This window comes from Gopherus flavomarginatus, chromosome 7 (genome assembly GCF_025201925.1).
Source record: "Gopherus flavomarginatus isolate rGopFla2 chromosome 7, rGopFla2.mat.asm, whole genome shotgun sequence".
NCBI classification, from domain to species: Eukaryota; Metazoa; Chordata; order Testudines; family Testudinidae; genus Gopherus; species Gopherus flavomarginatus.
In genome coordinates, this window is record NC_066623.1 from 6,593,297 (window position 1) to 6,613,716 (window position 20,420).

The 20,420-nt window shown below is 53.0% G+C and overlaps 2 protein-coding genes across 6 annotated transcripts in view; one reads left to right on the forward strand and one right to left on the reverse strand.

Moving 5' to 3' along the window:
• TNIP1 (TNFAIP3 interacting protein 1) overlaps positions 1–4,824 on the forward strand; it is a 43,741-nt gene extending 38,917 nt beyond the window's left edge. For 4 of the 5 annotated variants that reach the window (XM_050961545.1, XM_050961549.1, XM_050961546.1 and 1 more), the window contains 4 exons: positions 1,004–1,084; positions 1,658–1,855; positions 2,647–2,737; positions 3,259–4,824. In XM_050961545.1, the coding sequence (XP_050817502.1) occupies positions 1,004–1,084; positions 1,658–1,855; positions 2,647–2,737; positions 3,259–3,302 (414 nt within the window). In that variant the 3' untranslated portion in view covers positions 3,303–4,824. The remainder of the gene's footprint in view (positions 1–1,003; positions 1,085–1,657; positions 1,856–2,646; positions 2,738–3,258) is intronic. The other variant, XM_050961548.1, reaches the window with a different exon arrangement.
• Positions 4,825–8,060: 3,236 nt separating this feature from the next.
• On the reverse strand, positions 8,061–17,811 carry GPX3 (glutathione peroxidase 3). Its single transcript, XM_050961633.1, has 5 exons — positions 17,595–17,811; positions 11,438–11,591; positions 10,627–10,744; positions 9,481–9,580; positions 8,061–9,356 (listed from the first exon to the last, which is right to left on the reverse strand). Exons 1-5 carry the CDS (start codon positions 17,679–17,681, stop codon positions 9,120–9,122), a joined length of 696 nt encoding a protein of 231 aa, XP_050817590.1. The 5' UTR covers positions 17,682–17,811; the 3' UTR covers positions 8,061–9,119.
• Positions 17,812–20,420: the final 2,609 nt, after the last annotated feature.

Below are 20,420 nucleotides of genomic sequence, written 5' to 3' on the forward strand. Positions count from 1 at the left end.
ATATTCATAGTGTTCAGGGCCCTGCGATCCCACCTAGGATGGCGATAGACCTATGTCCCCAGCACAGGAAAGCTTGCATCAGCCAGCAGCGTTCAGGTCAGCACTCCCCCCTGGGTCAGTTGAGCCCCCTGGCTTCGCTCTGTGATGGGGAGGGGTACGTGACGAAGGCCTCCAGTGAGCCCTGGCTTCTCACCAGCCCCGAGGGTCGGTCACTAAAAGGTTATTGAGATTAAGTTGTTTTCTTGCCTCTGTTGTGGCCTAGAGCCAGCTCCCTCCAGCCTTGGGGAGCTTCTTGCTGAGGGGGGGTGGGCGCCGTCGTCTGTGAGATTTCAAAGCTCTCTTCTCCTTGCGGGAGTAGCTGAGAGGCCTGGGCGGAGGAGCTGTCTCCTCCATCACAGCTGCTTGGGCTGCTCTGTTTGACGAGTTGCAGAAGCTGCCCCTTTGGGGAGATTTGGGGCTGTTCTCCCTTGTCCCTCTCGCCCCAGCACGCAGCCCAGCCGGTCAGTAGCTCTCGGAGCAGCCAGTGGTGGGAGAGCCAAAGGAGCCTGTTGGCATCAGGGGCGCCAGGCAGGGCTTCTGTCAGTGCTGATGAGGTGGCTTTAGGTGCTTGGCCCGAGGGAATCCTCCCCCTGCCTTTTGAGTGGGGGCTGCCAAAATTCCCCTGCCTTTTGGGCCATAACTCCCTACAGGAAACAAGCAGCCACCGGCTGCCAGTGCCCAGCGCCCTTGTGGCTGTGACCTAGGCCAGCCTGCGAATTTATTTTAAAGCCCCTCTGGGATCATGCTACGGGCAGACCAGCATGTGCCCAGCGAGGGTGGGGGCAGTGGGTGCTTTCAGCGCTCCGGCTCGGGCCCCAGGTTCGGCCCCAGCGTGGCTCTCAGTGGCTGCTGCTGGGCTGCCCTGCCCTCGGCGAGCAGGAGTGCTGTCCGGCGTCCGCGGGGGGCGGTGCTGTGCCACACCGCGGCAAGGCCCCTCTCCGTTCTGACCCCGCCTCTCTTCCAGCTGCGACTCTTCAAGGACGACTGTCAGCGAGAGAAGGAGGAAAAGGAGAAACTGAAGAAGCTGCTGAAGCAGCACAAGCAGGTATGGAGGGTGGTGGGTAGAAGCAGCGCTCTCCTCTTGGGGACGGAGTGTTGGCTGGAGCAACGTGGGGGTTTTCTGGGGGCGGGGGATTGGAAAGGGAGCAGCAAGGCCAGGGCTACCCTGGCAGTTTGGTGCCCAGGCTGTAAAAACCCCTGCATGCTGGTGGGCAGCTGTTCGGGAGGCGAAGAAATCAGAACGTGTACCAGAGTTACCGGTGTGCTCTATGCCCCCTGCCCCCAGCACAGAGGGTGTGTCGAGGTGTGGTCGGTACGGGGTGGGGGGGAAGGCGTCTAGCCATCGCAGCACTGAGGTTACTGTAGGTGATGCTGGGGACTGAACCTGCCCTTGGCTGGTGCCGGGATCAGAGGACATGAAAGGATCTTACAGGCATCTTTGCCTCTGCCTAGGATCTTGTGCCAAGTGCTTGTCAGCCAGAGCCAAGGACCAGGGCTCGTGGTGCACAGATGCAACCATGACAGGCACATTAGGCTGGCACAGATGGGCAGAAGAGGGCTCTGTATAAGCTGGGCTGTCTCGGCTTTGTTCCTGAATCTGCCCATCTGCCTCTTGCAGGTTTCTGGAGAGAGGCTGCACCCAGAGCCGGTCCCAGGGCCTCTTGGCCCTACCTGCCCCATGTACCAGTTCCAGTATAGCCCTCCAGTGCCTCACCCCGTCTACCGTGGCTACGAGGACTGGCAGCAAATCCGGTACCCACCTTCAGCAATGCCGGGCGACCATCCACCAGTGCAAAACTTTCACCACTTCCCTCCTGTGAGTACCATCGTGGGGAGCCATAAGGCTGGGCCAGGGTGGGACCATCCTGCTCCTTCCCAGCCTCTCCTGCAATGTCTGGATGTGTTTCAGGCAAGGTGGTTCCTGTCATACAATCCCCAGGTAGCAGCCTGGCAACCTCCTTCCACCTGACCCCCTGCCGGCTAAGGGCCTCATTCCTTATCCCAGAGGGAGTGCAGCTGTGCACACACAATACGTGTGCAGTCAGCGTGACTGCGTGCACATGTGAGGGACTGCACGCACAAATGACTGATCCAGACAATTTGCACACACTGCTGGTGGGCCGCACATTGGTGTGTGACTTAGTGGCAGAGCCAGGGACAGCCGTCAGGAGTTTGTGGCTCATGAGTCCATGATCCATCTGCTGGACTCCAACCACTGATGAACCAAAATGTCAGTGTCTGTATATCTGACCTCACTGATATTTTCCTCTTCCCCATCTATCTATCTAGGTGCTTATCTGGCCCCCAGCACTAGAATATCTGAGATCCTCACATTCTTGCATTTATCCCTGGGGGGGTCTATTACCCCATTCTACAGAGGGAAACTGAGGCACCAAAAGACTGTGTGACTTGCCCAAGGTCACACAGGAAGCCCAGTGGAGCACGGAATTGAACCTGGATCTCTCAAGTCTTGGGACAGGGCCCTAGCCACTGGAATATCCTTCCTACATCCCCATCTGCCTCCCCCCAAGTGGTTCTGTACGGAATCTGAGATCTCCTGTTTCCTGCCCTCCCTCACGCTGCCTCGTTCTTTGCTCTTCCTTTCAGCCAGAATACACCTGGCGCCCACCTTGTGCTGTGTCTAGGGCCCAGAACTCCCAAGCAGTGGAGGGAATGAAACCACTGCCCAAGGAATCCGGTAAGGAAACGCTGCTCTTGCACGCCAGGGGTTACTTTCCTTCTCCTGAGAGTGGCACTGCGTGAGAACCCCGGACAGCTGCCGTTCGTGTTGCAGCTCGGAAGGGCACAGTACTGCAGTGCATTGAGGCAGTGGGCGTGCATGGTCAAATCCCTTCTGTCACCAGCTTGGCATTGGTTTGTCCACGTCACAGACCTGCTGCACGAGAATCCGGGGGCTGTAGTGGAACAGAACAAGGTGCTTTGGGAGAGCCCAGCATGGGAAGCTTGCACGCTACTCCCTTGCACTCACTGGGCCTCAACTCTGCCACTGCTTAGCCCCAGGAGCATGGAAACACCTGTCTCAAAGCTGAGAGTAAAGTTAACTACAGGCCTGAGATGGCCCCTGACAGCCCCCTGACCCAGCACGTGGGAATAACGTGAGATGCTGCTGTGATCTGTTTAAAAATGGCTCTAAATAGCGTGTGTACCAGGAGAGTGGAGCGATACTTACGCAATGTGGGTGTGCTTTCTGTCTTTCAGAACCTGCAGGGCTTGGGTTACCGAAAAACCAAAGGCCGGTTTAGCTGTGGGCTAATCTCAGAAGAAGAGGGGACGGGAAGTGTGCGTGCCTGAGTGTGTATAGACCCTGCCTCCTGCTAGTTATCCTGTGCACACACTCTGTATATAACAGCAGATCCTTGATGGGCTGGGAGTTGCTGAAGAGAGAACGCCCCGTCCCCTGAGGAGCTGCTGAGGAGCAGGTAGCATGGGTGCTTCCTTGGAATCCTGACTGGGAACCCAGCCTACGGGGGTTGTGCAAATGGCCCCGTGTGGTGATCTTGTTCCTAGCCATGTCGCTTTGGTTTTAATTTGATTCCCAGCCTTGCATTCTGCAGCAGCACCTGCTGGGAGCCTCTCGTTTCCTATGTTTCAACAGAGCCTTCCGTGGAGGATTTTGCTGCAGCCTGGTTTTGTATTTTAACATGTATTTGCTGGCTGACCCCAGAGACTTTTTCCCATCAAATAGCTTAGGTGGGAGAGCCGCCCCATACAATCGCATGATGAGCAGAAAGGCCAGCTGAACAGCTGTCTGATACCTTGGATAGATGGGTAGGGGAGAGGGTTTAATTGTGTGTGGTTCTTTTCATAGTTAAAAAGAAGCCAAGCTGAAGCTAAACTGAATCCATTGGTTCATATCATTTACCTGTGAACACTCTCTAGGACTACAGTGAGCGCTCTGGCTTGGATGGCTTTTAAAGTATCCTGAGCCCAGGAGCCAAATGTAAATGTGTCTTGTCTCTCCATTGAAACTCGGGCATGTAGCGCTTGCCCCATGTAGATACTGCCCAGCCCTGTGTACATATATATACATACAGACTCGCTGTCCATAGAAGATGTGGCATCCCTCATAGATTGACCTCACAGTCCAGTCTGAGTGATCAGGGAGCCGCTGGTCTATGGTGTGCAATAACCCTGCCTTTATTGCTCCCAGGGAGCAGGCTGTGAACTCTACCCCTCTTCTCCCACGTCCTCAAAGCAGAGCTAACGAGCCACCTTTCAGTAATGAGTTAAGATTTTAGGGCCCGATTCAGCAAGGTGCTTTAAGCACGTGTCTAACATCAGGCGTGCTTTGACATCGGTGGGACCTCTCACCTGCTCAAAGACAAGCGTGTGCTGTACCTTGCTGAAGTGGGGACCCGAGGGAGAGGAGGAAAACCTGATAGAAGCAGCAAACAATAGACACAAGTTCCTTTGTGGGCCCAGGCAGACCTGTTCTACTCCATCCTGTTTTATCCCCCTGCAGTGCACCCCTGGGTTTGCCCGGCTCTGCAGACTCCCCGGGGTAGCTGTTGTGAAGTGCCGGGGTGTGCTGAACAGGAGGCTCTGAGTACTTGCTGTTCAGTACTGGCAGTGGCTTTGAAGGGGTGACAGGTCTTCCAAAGAAAAAAATGACAATGAAACAAGGTCTGAGGACAGGAAAGGAATGGCCACGTTCCGATTCCTCAGTCTCCCTGAAGAGGCTAATGTGTCTGTTCTTATGTAAGCGTATTGTGTGTGCAGTGTATTGTTGTCTTTAATTAATCTGCTGTATGTTAATTACGCAAATGGTAATGTGTGCTTTGAGGGGCTCTTGCCCCTTCTTTCTTGTGGGTGTCACTTCCCCTGGTTCCTCCAATTCCCTGTTAGCTGTGTGGGCTAGTTCTGAGGAACAGTGGGCAGATCTCTGCCGTTTTCTATACTGTTGAACAATAACTGGAAGGGAAGGGAAGGGGAGAAGAGGAGCTTTTCACCCCATCTTCTCTGCAGAGAAAACACCCAACTCATTGTCCCTCACCTTTTCCTCCCCTACTCCATCTTCTTGGGTTTCCTTTCTGGGATGGGAATGGACTCCAGTCCCCTCCAGCTGCTGACAGTCCCTGGAAAGGGACTACCCCCATCCGAGGGAGGTGCTGTGGGTCGACGTAACCCTGGACAATCGTAGGACATAGGAGGGTAAATTCAGGAAGTGAGCAGCACGCTGGAGCACCCCCAGCTCTCTAAATCATGTGTGCTTCATCAGCCTTGGTCCCAGCTTTGCGCTGGACTCCTTTTCAAAGTAGTTTGGGTTTTGTATTGTTTGTGCAGAAATGTGCCTGTCCATACTGTTAGATATTTCAATATAATGCCTGTCTGTGTATGCACACCCTCCCCATGATCTCAATTTAAATCTGCTGCATAGACCAGAGGGTGTGAACTTAAACCCCAGGGGAGCTTGCAGTACGGGAGGCCAGCTGATAACTGTCTGTTTGCTGACTCTGCACTGCACATGTTGCAGTCCATGGGGTGCATTCGCCCACTAGCCATTCACTGGGCTGTTGTCCATGATCACATGGCGCCCGTGTCCCCAAGAACCCCTCTGTGACTCAGGATTTCAGACTGTCAATCTAACAGCTCTGTATTTAGTGAGCTGGCCTCTGTTTGTCTGGTTCATATGAGTGGCCCCATGGGCTTCCCAGGCACTGTTCACATGTGCAAAGCAAGTGGATTTGGCCATGGGGGTGTGAAGACAAGGCTACCAGTGTAACCCAGGCTAACAGAAGCGGTTCCTTGTCCGCTTCTAGGGGCTAGTCCATAGGTAGAGACTTGAATCTGCTTCTGCCTCTGAACTAATGGACCTGCTCTTTTGGCTCAATCTGCCCTGCCTGCCCCAGACCAGAGGGAGAATAACAAAACCCCAGCTCTGGAGGCTGGCTGTACTATTCCTGTGAATACAGCTCGATAGCAAAAGGGACACCCACCCGGCTTACAGCGCATGAAGCTTGTAACTAGCATACGCGTGTGTAAAACGCTCCATGATTTGATCTCCCCTGACATCAGTCTCTCAGCTCGGTGGGTCCCCTCGGGGCCTGCTGGCTTCCTGTGACTGCCCAGTTCTGCACCCACTGCCCAGTGTCTGTTGTTTTTTTTTCAGCGTGGCTCCTAAACCGCCCAGCCTCTCGTTCCTTTGCTCTGGTTGCTGCCTGTCCCTTCAGTTCCCTGTTCATGTGTGTTAAATCCCGTTCCTTACAGCTCTGTATCTAGGCCTGGATTCGTGTCAGTCTTGTATGCAAAAAGCCATCCCTGCTTCAGATGAAAACTAGTGTAAGAGTGACATCCCCAGAGGGGTCTGACTAGGTTGGGCACTGGGCCCCACCACGAAACATCTAGCTCTGGCTCTGAGCTGCCTTTCTAGCCAATGGCTCTGTGTTTACTACGCACAGCGACCCGTGTTGTTATTGCAGCTGAAAAGGGGTGAGGGGGCCTGTTTTTCGTACCCCAATCCCCATGGGTTCTCCACATGGAGAAGACCATTTCCATGGATTTGAGATGTTTCACCATCCATTTTGCTCACACATCTAAGACATGCTAATGTTTTAAACTGATACAAATCCAGCCACTCAGCCTAGATTTTGAAATGCTCCGTGTACCAAATATCCTGGAAAACAAACCCCCTCCATTCCCCCAGGGGGCAAACGTCTACCCCAGAGATGCATGTACAAATCTCTGACACGGGTTGGTTGGTTTCTGTGCAGAAAAATTACCGTGAATTGTAACGATAACGGTTCCTTTGCAATACTCCTTAATAAACTATCTGGAGATTTTCCACCCCAGGCATTGTCCACTGTGAGCTTGCTTTGTTGCCTTGTGTTCTCAGACAGCGGCGATTCCTAGCAAAGGGTTCCCGTCTTCGAGTGAAAACAGAGTGTTAGGCTAGTGCCCTAAGCTGAATTGCTGGCAGAGTTTTGCTCTTCGTCACAGTGCTTCTTAACTAGCAATTGTGAAGCTTCCCCAGCCAGAAACTACTCCCTCACTCCTGACACAAGTATCATCTGCTACTGCAGGGAGCTGATTTTGGGGTGCCCATCTCCCCACTGTGCATAGGGAATTCAGAGAGGGATGCGGGGGGTGCTTTTGCATGATCAGATAATGGCTGGAGAGGACAGGGGGGGCTTCCTTTTTTGGGAGCAGAACTTTCCATGTTGCTCTGGGCCTGGCACACCTCCCTCAAGCCTGCTCCTAGCTGTACAGGTGGAGATGGATGAGTAAGGCACAGTGTCACACCAGTCCCCATAGCCAGTATCTGTCCCGGGGTGGTCACAGCCCCACTCCGCCTAGGGACACCCAAGCGCTTCTGCAGCCTTGGTGCTTCTTGTGATCATCTGTCCAGCAAGTGGCTTAGATTGAAACAGGAGAGGGAGGGATCTCTTCCTGCACCAGCCCACGAGGAGGAGGAGGGGTCAGGGGTTGGGGTGAGTCTGGGACTCTGCCACAGACTTTCTGTGGGACCTTGAGCAAGTCACTTAGTCTCTCTGTGCCCCATCTGGGAAATGGGGATAAGAGCACCTGTACTGAGGGCAAGTCCATTGAAGACTGAGGCACTCAGCTGGTGTGGGGCATGGGTGGGTTTGGCCCCATGGCTGAGGAAGGGGAGTCCTTTGACACTGTGGTGGGAGGGTTTGTGATCAACAGAAAGAGGCAGGTTGGAGGTCAGGTGCTGTGAGATAGACACACCCTCGCTCCCACCGAGCTCTCAGCCCAAGCCAGCTGGTCCTGTCGCTGTCACCGGTAGGGTGAGGACCGCAGGGCCCTGGGTCCCCTGGCAGTTGCAGCATCTCAAGGGCCCTTGTCTATGAGCTCATCTGGGTAGCGTCTCATGCCTGGGATGACAGGAGCTGGTGTTGGAGCCCAGGAGAGGGGGAGATGACTGAGTCAAGAGCTGGGGCCCGGCAGGATCAGGTGCCAGATGGACTTGCTGGCTCATGCTCTTGCATGAAAGGAAACACCCCCCCCCCAAACTCTTTAAAAACCAAGCGCCCCCTTGCCTGGTTGCACAGGTGTTTATTTTGCATTTCTACAGCTCTACACAAGCTGTGGGCGTGGGAGGAGAAGCTGGGTTCCTGGGAGAGAGAGGAGAGCGCATCCCTGCACAGGAAACTGCAGAGCAGCTTGAATGCACTGGAAGGGCTGCTCTACACCCATGCAGGCTTGGGACAGGTCCACCCTTTGGGGGGCTTTTAGACCTAACCTTCATGGTGATGCATTCTCCTAGCACCCAGAGCCTATGCCCTGCTCTCACGATTACACACTAAGCCACAGCAGCTAGAGAGAACTCGCCCTCTGGGGAGCTCAGGGCTGCAGGAGGAGAGATTCCAAGGGGTACTTTCCAGGTGTGGAAGGTTTTGTGGGGAGGGGTGGGACCAGGCACATTATCCAAGCCCATCTGTCACCAAGGGCTCTCCTGCCAGGTCTGGGACAAGAGCAGGAGGAGCCCAACTTATGGGGATGGCAAAGGCAAATATACAGCAAGATCAGTTCTAAGAGAGGAGGGCTGGACTGCTAAATAAATAGTGATGAGTGGCTTTCAGCAGGAGTCTGTTCCTGAGGGAGCAGTGGAGAGGGCCGGTCTCTGTACTTGTAAAGAGTCTTTCCCCTCCCCTGAGATTTCCCCTGTCCATGTTTCTGTAGGAAGTGGAAAGCTTGGCTAATAATGAATCTCTCCAGAACGGAGAGGGTGGCAGTGGAGAAGGGCAGGTTAAGAACGGCAGACAGGTCTGGCTGCAGCGTGAGGAGGTGATGCTACAGGGAGATAGGTGACTGGTGCAAATCCAATGTCATTTTAGGCAACCATTTCCCCAAAACATGTTGCAGGACCGGTCTATAGCAAGTGGGGGTCAGGGCCAGTCTCTACAGAGTAGCACAAGCGTGCATGCAAACTAGTCTGTAGAGACTCGTGCCTTTCCTAGCAGATTGCACCTGTATGGGTGTCATAGCAGAAGGGATTTTGTATCAAGGGATTCAGTTCTTTGGATGCATTGCATGGAGATTTTTGGCTGTGGATAAAGCATTGAGTCCTACCCCATCCCACCGCTGACATCTCTACATTAGTCTCCTCTGACCAGGGGCTGTCTCCTCTGACCAAAGACCTGTCGCTTCATGTAATCTATGATGTCATTCTTCACCACGGCCAAGTTTGTCCTGGGGCACCATCTCATCACAGGCCGCCCAGTCGGGCCAACCAAGAACTTCTCGAAGTTCCACTTGATGTCGTGGATCTTCAGGGGCTCCCAGAAAAGCTTTTTGGGGTCACCAAAGCTTTCCACCACGGGAGGGCAGGAGTTCTGCAAGGAGAGCGAAGGATGAGCATCAATGACACTGTGTGCTGGGGAAAGCTATCCTGCCCCCACCTACTGCTCCCCAAACCTGGGGGCTTGGTCTCCAGACAGGGCGCTTGGAAGCACGCACCTTCAGGAAGGTGTAGAACTTCTGCTCCTCCTCCCCGTTCACATCCCCTTTCTGAAAAAGCTGGAAATTCGGGACAAAGCCGCCCCCAGGCCGGACGTATCTGAAATCAAAGAGAGAGGAGTCAGGTTCCAGTTCAAAGGAACATAAGAATAGCCATACTGGGTCAGACCAAAGGTCCATCCAGCCCAGTATCCTGTCTTCCAACAGCAGCCAATGCCAGGTGCCCCGAGGGAATGAACTTAACAGGTAACAATCAAGTGACCTCTCTCCTGCCATCCATCTCTACCCTCTGACAAACAGAGGCTGGGGCACCATTCCTTACCCATCCTGGCTAATAGCCATTTATGGACTTAACCTCCATGAATGTATTTAGTTCTCTTTTAAACCCTGTGATAGTCCTAGCCTTCACAACCTCCTCAGGCAAGGAGTTCCACAGGCCCATCTTCACCTAGCATGGAGACAGTGATGAAACTCCTGTTTCTGCCCATACACGCTGCCCGGCTGGTGGAAGCCTGGCCTAACCCATGTTCTAGACACAGCAGGGTCCTGGTGAGCAACCAGGCTTGTAAACTGTTTTCTAAATGGTTACTGGTCTACATGCTCAGGCAGGCTGTGGGGGCTGGAACCATTTTTAAATCACTCCCGTGCACTGTTTCACTGATGCTGCTGCAGTTGCTGGCGTGATGGGGCCTCAGCCTTGCTTCCCCTACGTCACCAGCAGCAGGGAGGAGCCTGGGCCCTGCGGGAGGCAGCCTGCAGGGTCAGCATGCAGTTAGCAGATTGCAGCAACTGCATCTAAAGGCCGGGACCCAGAGCCACCTGCTTAGTGGCTGAGGTCAAGCAGCCTGACCGCGCTGAGCTCGGTTCAACACTAATCTACACACCTGAACCCCTGTCAGATACCGTGCGGAGCAACTGGCTGTAATTACCCTGGGGCTTAGCGTGGGTTCAGAGACACAATAGGGAATTAGTGCCACTCTTGTTACTGATCTCCAGTATATCCACTTGACTAGGCACTGCCTGCTTCCACCCTCTTCCAGCCCAGGTGGCAGCCAGGGCGTTTAGAGGAGAGAACCCAGAGCAGCCATGCTGACCCCACCCCCCGCAAGGGATCTCAGGCCCCTGTGTCACTCCGTGTCTACTCACTTCAGCGCGGGGAGGATTTCGGAGTTCTCGCCGGGTTCTTGTTTGCCAAATTGGTTGCTGGGGAAGCCCAGGATGACGAGTCCATGCGGCGCCAGCTCCTTCTGTAGTGCATTCAATTCTGCGCACAAGAAAACCCCACCAGAGGCAGGTTAGTCACAGCAATCGATGGGAGCTGCTGTCCCAGGGGCTGAGTCGCACATGGTGTCACCAAGCAGCCAGCTGCCGTTCGAGATGGCACCCATTTGTGATGGAGACACACTTGGCTGGGAATCTGAAGCACATGGGAGGTGGGAGAGAGCTCCAGTTCTGTGCTTCTCCCAGGACTCTGAGGCCAGGATCAGACCCCAGAGGCAGAAGTCTTGGCATTCTCCTTCAGCAGTAGTGAGCTATACGCCATCACATCAGCTTCCCCTCAGTCTTCCTAGCAGCAGCATGGGTCTCCTGGCACTTGGGCCCCATCTGTGCTTAAATCCTTGCTTGTGCTGTCATCTCTCTCTCCCTGTCTCCGTTATAATGTTGTGGCAAGGGGGAAATCGCTGGAGCCCAGGCATGCCCTGGCCATCCCTCCTCTGCTCCATCTGCCCCACAACACCCCTGATCTGACCCCTGCACCAGCAGTGGCTTTCCACTCGCTCAGTAAGGATTCCCACCCCACCCCCCTCATTGCCACGTCCTCTTTCACTTCACAACCTTCCTTTTCTCTTTGGCCTACGCCAAGGTCCCCCACCCCCAGTGTTCTGAGGTGTGCAGAGGTGGCTATCCCAGACTCCAGCACAATCCCCCCCTCCTTCCTCCGGGCAGGGGATCTTACCCAGGTACTGCATGGTGAGTCCTCAGTAGGTAGCCACATTCACAAAGAGAATCGTCTTCCCTTTGTACTTCCCGAAGGAGATGTACTCCTGCCCGTCGATGGTGACGGCCCCATACCTGTAGATTGTTTCCTCCACTGAATTGTAACAGTTCACCTGGAAAACAGCCAGACAGGGCACGTGAGAAGGGGCAGGGCTGGAGAGAGGCAAGCAACAAAGTCTGAAGACCAGCGATTAACTAGCTTCTTTGGGTTTTACTCTGTTCCCCGAGGCACTCCAGAGCCCCCAGTTCCTCTCCTGGCTTCCCCTTCACCCGCTCTGCCTGGTGGGGGCCAAGGCACACTGCTGGGATCCTTCGGCGCGGCCAGGTTTGGCTCAGCTCAGGAGAGGATGGAGACAGCTGTGAGGTTCTGATCCACCTTTAGAGTCTGAACCCAGCCCCTCCCACCAACCACAGGGAGGTTTGGATCCAGGGATGATCTACTTCAATCTTTCCTCTCGGTCCTTCTCCACCTCCTCAACCCCTGCCATCCTATCTTCACTGCCACCCTTCCCTTCATCTCCTCCACCTCCTCGGCAACCGTTATTTCATTCCTCTGCTTCCCTTCTCCTCAGCCCTGCTCCTATCCTCAGCCTCCTTTCTCCCCTTCTTCTCCTCATTCACGTGCTCCCTGAGTGCCTCTCCCCTCCAGCCAGCCTCCACCCCTCTCTTTCGAGGAATATGCAGAGGGACAACATCCAGTTTAGGGAGGGGAAGGGGCCCAGTGGGACGCCATCCCCTGCCCCAGAAAAGGGCTTTGCGATTCCATGCCATTTGGTGCGTTCCCCGAGAGAGCAACGTTCAGGTGACCCACTGCGAAGTGTGTGTTCCAGGGCCTCACCTGCGCACCTCCCCAGAGTTGGGGCAGCCCCATGGCACTCCCTGGTGTGTCAGCCAAGATGGTGGTTGTCGCATGGGAAGCTGGGTTAGTTGCATGCAGAGAGGGCGATACGTTCTACCAGCGAGAGGAAAATCTTTTCCCTGGTTCCCTTTGTTTGAACGCTGCCTTCCTTTTTCATTGCACCCCTGCTCCCTGCAAACAGGCCTGGCTTAGCGAGGCACAAAGGAGCACACATTAACAGTGAGGCGGGGGCGCTCTCGGGAGTTAAGCCCTAGGGCGTGTCTCTCCTATCCTGGCTCTGCTAAGGGGTAGGATTCATAGGGGCTGGAATCCCCAGGCTTGACGTGGTTTCCATCATATGCAATTTGGGTCAATGGCTCTCAGCACCCCCACTATACACATTGTTCCAGCCCCCGTTAGGATTTGTCTCTGGCAGCCTTGGCTGGGCTCAGTGGATAGCCTGGTCAGGGTTTCTCACACAAAGCCTCTTCCCAGACCAAATGGCAGCCAGCAGCCAATGCTGGGCTCTCGCATGGTGTGCTCATCCCGCTGGAGTCTCAGAAATGGTGTTTGACAGGCACTGGCCTCCCACCCAGTGCCTCTGACTTTCCAGGGCTGCAGCTGCTTGCATGTTTACTCCACCCAAGCAGCAGCCACAGAACCACAGGTGGGGAGGGAAAGGACCAAAAATAGCCACAGTGTGTCAACAGTGAAGAAGAAACCTTGAGCCTCTTTCTACTGGCTCGCTTCTGCACAAGGAGAGGAGCTGACCCGCTCACGCTGGCCCCTTTGCTTCTTCTGCAGGGATGGGAGAGGAACAGCCTTTGAAAGGAGGGGGCACTGGCTGCCCCATCCTGTGCGTGTGAGACGAGCCAGGGGAGATTGCTCCCTAGAAGGATTACTGTCAGAGGGATTTACACTGGTTTGTGACTCCTCACTGCCTGGCTCCTGGCTGAGTGTCTGTCACCTAGAAACAGGCTGTTACTAGGATCCCACTCAGCCGTGGGTGTCAGGCAGAGCCACTGTGCCCCAAGGTGGCCCAGGCTCCCTGTTCACCAGGACAGATTTAGAGAGACACAGAGGGGAAGGGATCTTTCTCATCAGGACGAGAAACAAAAGCGCATCTAGCTGCTCCCCTGGCAGGGGAAGGGCCCTGGTATGAGAGATTGCCTGCTCCTGTCCCTACAGCTTCCCAGAGGGTCTCAGGAAGGGAAACCTGCTCCTGCAGACTCTAGGATCGAAATGCCAAGCACACAGCCCAGGGCTGGATCTGCCTTTAGGCTGGGTTCCAATTCTTCTTGCATAAGCACAAAGTGCCTAACCCTTCAGGCTGTGAAGGAAACCTTCCCATAGTGACCTGAGTGTAACCAGTGCAGAATGGATTCCCGGAGTCTGAAACAGCAGCTCCACAAGGCATGAATGCCCTTCACCTCAATGAGATGTTAACTCTTAAACCTAATGATGATGCTCCAATACTCCAGGTTTTTCCAATAAGTTGGGTGTTGCAAATGTGTGTCTATTTTATACAATCACAGCAATATTGGGTAACTACCCAAGCCCATGGTCACACCGACAAAGAGCACAGCTTCATAGATTCCAAGGTCAGAAAGGACCACTGTGATCATCTAATCTGACCTTCTCTAATGATTAATTACTCTCGCTGTTTAAAATGTACATCTTATTTCCAGTCTGCATTGGTCCAGCTTTAACTTCCATCTGCTGGGTAGTGACAGACCTTTCTCTGCTAGACTGAAGAGCCCAGTATTAAATAGGTTTCAGAGTATTATTATTAAAATGATTAAATAGTTGTAGATGCTTCTAGGCTGTAATCAAGTCATCCCTTAACCTTCTCTTTGTTAAGCTAAATAGATTGAGCTCTTTGAGTCTCTCACTGTAAGTCAGGTTTTCTGACCTTTTAGTCATTCTTGTGGCTCTTCTCTGAACCCTCTCCAATTTGCCACCCTCCTTCTTGAATTGTGGACACTGGAACTGGACACAGGATTCCAGCAGCAGTGGCACCAAAGCAACATACAAAGTAAAACCACCTCTCTGCAATTCAAGATTCCCCTTTTCATGCCTCTGAGGATTGCGTTAGCCCCTTTGCCCAAAGCTCCTGTTCAGCTGATTATCCACCAACACCCCCAAATCTTTTTCAGAATCCCTGCGTCCCAGGATAGAGTCCCCTGTCCTGTACGTGTGGCTTACATTCTTTGTTCCTAGATGGATACATTTACATTTAGCTCTATTAAAATGCTTGTGCCCTGTTCAGCAAGCGATCCAAATCACTCGGAATCAGTGACCTGTCCTCTTCATTATTTACCGCTCCCCCAATTTTTCCTGTCATCTGCAAACTTTTATCAGTGATGATTTTATGTTTTCTTCCAGACCTTAGTAAAAATGTTAAATAGCACAGGGCCAAGAACCGGTCCCTATGGAACACCACTAGAAACAAACACCTGTTTGATTAGGATTCTCTGTTTATGGTTACGTTGAGACCGGTTAGCCAGCTTTTAATCCATTTCATGTATGCCATGTTAATTTTATATCTTTCTGGTGTTTTTAATCAAAATGTCATGTAGTACCAAGGCAGATGGCTTACAGAAGTCTAAATATATTGCATCAACACTGTTACCTTTATCAAACAAAACTGGAATCAAAATTAAAAACATCAAGTTTGTCTGATAGGGTCTGCTCTCCATAAACCCATGCTGAGCTGCATTAATTACATTACCCTCCTTTCATTCTTATTAATCGAAGCCCTTATCAGCTGCTCCATTATCTTGTTTGGGATCTATGTCAGACTGACAGGCCTCTCATTACCCAGATAATCCCATTTACCAGCTTTAAGTATTGGCATGTTGGCTTTCTTCCAGTATTCTGGAACTTTTCCAGTGTTCCAAGTCTTATTAAAAATCAGCTTTAACGGTCCAGCAAGCTTTTCAGCCAGCCCTTTTAAAACTCTTGGGTGAAAATTATCCGGATGTGCTGACTTAAAAATGTCCAACTCTAGTAGCTGCTATTTAACATCCTTCTGAGATACTAGTGGAATAGAAAGAGTGTTATCATAAAATGTGACTACATCATTTGTTTTTTTCCCCAAACACAGAACAGAAATATGTATTGAACACTTTTGCCTTTTCTGATTAATTATTGATCATTCTACCATTTCCATTTAGTAATGGACCAATACCATCATCAGGATTCTTTTTGTTCCTAACATACTTTAAAAACTCCTTACTGTCCTCAACTATGCTGGCCATAAATTTCTCCTTGTGTCTCTTTGCTTCCCTTATCAATTTTCTACAATTCCTAGCTTCTGATTTATATTCATTACTATCCACTTCCTCTTTATTCCATTTGTTATATATTTTATTATTTTTAGAACTACTTTTACTTCCCCTCTACATCAGAGAAGAAGTGAAGAAATAATTATGGGTCTAAAACCTTCCAAAGTTTGGGGGGTTTGTACATATAACCCCAACTCTGAACTCCCTGGGTTCTTAAGTTGTTTGCTCAGTTGGTATTTTGTTTCACTTTCATGTTCTCAGAAGGCAAGATGCACTCAGAGCGCTGATATGTGCCAGCTTAACGTCAGTGAATACGGTTTATATAACTGTAATGTGACTGCTATTTGCTATGCTCCTCACAACCATCTCACTGTTGCAGCCCCTGTCTGTCAGATCCATCTGTTGCCTCTCACTATCATCTTAGAATGTGAGTTCTTTTTGGTGGGAGGACCACCATTTCATTATATGTCTGTACAGCCCCTAGCACAGTGAGGGCCCTGATTCCTGACTGGGATTCGACATGCTATCTTGGTCTTTGCAGGAACCCATACAGAAGGTATAGGGGAGACTAAGGACTGTTGCAATAATTGTATCTAATTACCTCATGCAGCCTAGCATGCATTTCCCCCCCATGTCCAGCACTGGGGTGTCAGCGCACCTGTCTCTCGCACTTCATCACCCTACAACCCTTCCTTCTGACACTCTGAGCCCAGGGCATCTAGAATTATCTCCCCCTGCCATCTCCCTCCCATCCTCTGTCAGCAGGAGGGCAAGGCAGCCTCCAGCACAGGCAGACAAAACAGGGTTAACAGACTGGGAGCCAAATGTTTGTAGCTTTCTCCCTTTCCACCCAGCTCCTCTGATTCAGTCCAAGACACTACCACTCCGGGCTTGTGACATCACAGTCACTTCCTAGGCAATGGATGGGTGATGCAGAGCAGCAGCCTAGGAATTATGCAGCACTCAACTCTCACGTAAGCCCGGTTTTGGGAGCTGATAGGCCTGCCAGAGACAAGCATCCAGGGGGGAGGCAGGCGACAGCTCAGCTAGGCTTCCCCATGGAGATCTGCCAGTGCAACTCAAGTCCCAGGCCTGCGCCCTAATCACTGGGCCCTCCTTACTCCCTGGACACCTCCCACAGCTCTTCTGATGCCTCCCACTCCGACCCTACCACCTCCCCTCTAGTCCAGTCCTGGCGTTGGCATGCACAGAGCTTGCCAGTCACGTTGACTGGTGTGCTGGCTTCATGACGTGATCTGTCAGAGAGCCACCAAACTTGTTCCCAATGTAACTTGACCCGTGTTTCTAAGCAAGGATCCCTGCTCACTTAAGCAACCGAGACAATGACACTGATTAGATGTTTTCCTCTTCCTCTAAGATCCTCAGGCAGCCAGGCTCCCTGGAATAATCATTCCCTGGGGCCCCAGGACTCTGCACAGGCCAAAAGGAAGCTTCACCCTGATAGCTGGAATGGGGGAGCTGCCACAGCGGTAGGTGGGGTGCAGCGAGGGAGCAGGGAGAAGAAAAGGCAGCGTCTGTGTCCCCTGCACTAACACCGTGTATTTAAATAGGTGAAACCCAGTTAGGCAGAAGGGAAAGAAGGAATCAGCTGAGACAGGGAATGAGAAAGTATCCCTTTCTCCCGCCAGCAAATCAGTGCATTCCCCTTGTTTGCCTGCTGCGAACAGGAATTGGCCCAGACCAAACCCCCATTAGAAATGGGAACTCTGTTCCTTTCTGTGGGGAGCTGTTCACCCCAAGCCCTCTGCACCCCACCCAGATCCCAACACACCTGAACTTTAGGGCATTGAAACCCAGATCCAATTTGTGTCCATCTCTCCTGATGAGTGTATGGGCGAGACCCCCAGACAGGGATGAAGGATGCCCTCCCAACCCCAGCATGCCCCCTGGGACCCAACAGCATCATGTCAAAGCACCGACCCTGCATGGACCCTGCATGCACACCGTTCTCCGGTGGGATTTCCCCTTACCTTCTGTTTCTCCTGTCCCTGGTTAGGCTGAATTAACCCAGCCAAGAACAAGGGGAAAATCCAAGAGCCCCTGAGTCTGCCCCCCATGGCAGCTGTGGGGTGCCAACACCCTCTTCTTGCCCCACGGAGCACAGCAACTGGGTGCCCGTGTCTGGCTGGGCTTCTCCGTCACTGTCCTCTTCCCCACACTGTGCCACCTTCCAGCACAACAGCAAGGAGGAATAAAAGGCTGAGCCTGAGTCCTCCTAACCAATCACAGGGAGGCAGGGATGGCACGGCTGCTACCGGAGCTATTAACCGTGTGGGCCCTGGTGAGCTCCAGAGGTGTTTGGGGGAGGGAGAAAGGGGATTGATTGCTTCAGCTAATGGAGAATCTGTACTCAGATCAGGTATCCCAACACCCCCGTGGCTGGAGAGGTCGAGTTGCAGGGCTTTGGTTCGGCTTATAAAAAAAGCTCGGGCCCCAGTGTGAAATTCTGGCTGGGATCTAAGTGCAGATTCTGCTACTCTCCAAAGCAGAGGGGGATGAAACCAAAGAGCAAGGGGTGGAGGGGAAAGGAGAGTAACCACCTACCTGTTATGTAACACACTACGGCCTGGCTGCAGCGCAGCAGGGCCTGAGCTCCTGGAGATTAGGATCAAAACAATGGAGAAATTCACTGCTGTTATCTTGGCCCAGCCCACGAGTCTTACCCTGGTGATCCCGCTGGACGTGTCCGAATACAGCCACTGATCCGTTGCATCTCACACCAAATGGGGCACAAGCAGGGACCATCCAGCATTCCAAGGACAATCCCTGCTACTCACGGGCTAAGTGCCCTGCAAGATGCAGCAGGTGGGTAAGCCAGCCGAGAGGGAATGGGGTGGGTGGGGGACACGGAAGACGGGTACGTTTGCACGGTAGTGCCAGCGGTTAAAGCACTCACTGGGAGCTCCCAATTTTAGGGTATAAAATAAAGGCAAATATTCCTGGGAAGGGTTAGAGAACAGCTGGTCCCGGCCGGAAGGCAGGATACTGAGCTAGATGGACCTGTGGTGTGACCCAGTATGTATAACTGAATGGAGAACCAAGGCATTCCCATTCCTGCTGCCTAGGGGAAATCTCTGCTGGAGGTGGCAACTTTTTGGTCTCAATTCCCTGCGTTTGGGCCACTTGATGCTCCTCCAGCTCTAAAGCCAATCAGAGCCCCTGGGACAGAGTGGCTTCTACACCATCCCACCTCTCAGCTGTTGATGGTGGGTAAGAGGGTGTGGCCAGGGCTCCCTGCACCTGTGCTGATCCCCAGCTGCTTGGCAGCCAGTGTAAATTAAAGCACTCCCCAACCTGCTGCAGTTTACACAGGGAACTGGACAGGCAATGGAAGGTCCCAGCATCAAGGGAGTGGCCCCAGTACCTCTGCGCTGTCCTCTGCTCGGGGCACCCAGACAGCCACAGCTGTAAGTACCATCACAGACACAGTGATGGCACGGTTCCCTCCCTAGAGTCACACACGGGCTGCCACTATTCTGAGTGGGAGCCTAGTAACAACACTAGCAAGCCCCATTAAGCCCTAAGAGAGGCCATTCCAGGCCGACACCGACTAGCTAACTGTGTGTGTTTTCATCTTGATCCACAGCCCATCCATGGCAGCTCCTGGTTCTCTCCAGCTGATGGCTGGCTCATGCCCTCTCCTAAACAGAGGCTCCTTGTCCCCTAACCCACTCCCCACGGATGTCATCCCTGAGTTTTCAGCTGCCTCTGGGAACGCTAGGCTTATTAATGAAGCACCTGTCAAAGCTGGGCTGCTCAGTTCACACACTGGGTTCCTGCTGGATTGCAGCATGGCTGGAGAAGGCACTCCAGAGAACAGGGGCCTGGGAACAACCCCACCCTTGTTTACTTCTGAGCAGAGAAGAGCAGAAGCAGGGTGGGTGGGATTGTCCCTGGAGGGCTGGTTGCGTTTGGGTTTTGCTGACTGAGAACAGGTGGCATCTGGAGACCGGGGAATTTCATATGAGGAACGTGGTTCCACTGCTCCTCTGTGTCTCTGTCATCCGGTCACAAGGTCACTCGAGTCAGACCCCTGATGCTGACATGTAGCCCACTCTCAATGTCTCCACTACATTTCCAGCCACTGCGGTGACTCAGGCAAGCAACCCCCCTGTTCTCCACCGGGCTCTTTGCCTTGCCTTCCAGCCCTTGTGCCACTTTCTGAGCCCACTCAGCTCTGAACATCCTTCTGCTGTAGGGCTCCCAGGCCCCTCCCAACCAGAGGTCAGGAAAGGGGCCAGCTGGCCACTGGGAGACCAGAAAGCCTGATTAGCAGCTGGAACCCATTAGGGCTGCCTCTTGGCAGAGCAGAGGCTTGTGGGTGGGGCCTCAGGAGCAGGTGCTCTAATGGGGGCAGCTGGGGTTAGACTCCTTTCTAGGGAGGAGTTAATGGTGGACTGGCTAATGGAAGCTGGGGTGGGGATCAGGAAGTCCTTTAAGCTAGGCTTGCTCTGCTTGCCCTGGGAGCCTCAGTGCATGAGGAGCCGCTCTCTAGGGAGCTTCAACAAACACATGCAAACCTTGAACTGGACCACCCAGCCCCCCAAGAATACACCCCTTCACCTCCTCCACCCATACCTCGGGGTATGGCTAGGAAAACAGAGAAGGGATCAGAGTGCCTAAGCAGGGAGGTGCAGAGCCAGGAGGGGCTCTGAAGGGGAGAACGGTGACAAGGAGTTTGATGTGGTGGAAACTGGGGAGTCAGCGCAGGGAGGTGTTCTGGCCAAAGCCACGAGCAACCAAAATGCTCTTACAGCTGTTTTGTACTGGATGGGGGAGGGGTGAGTGTGGGGCTG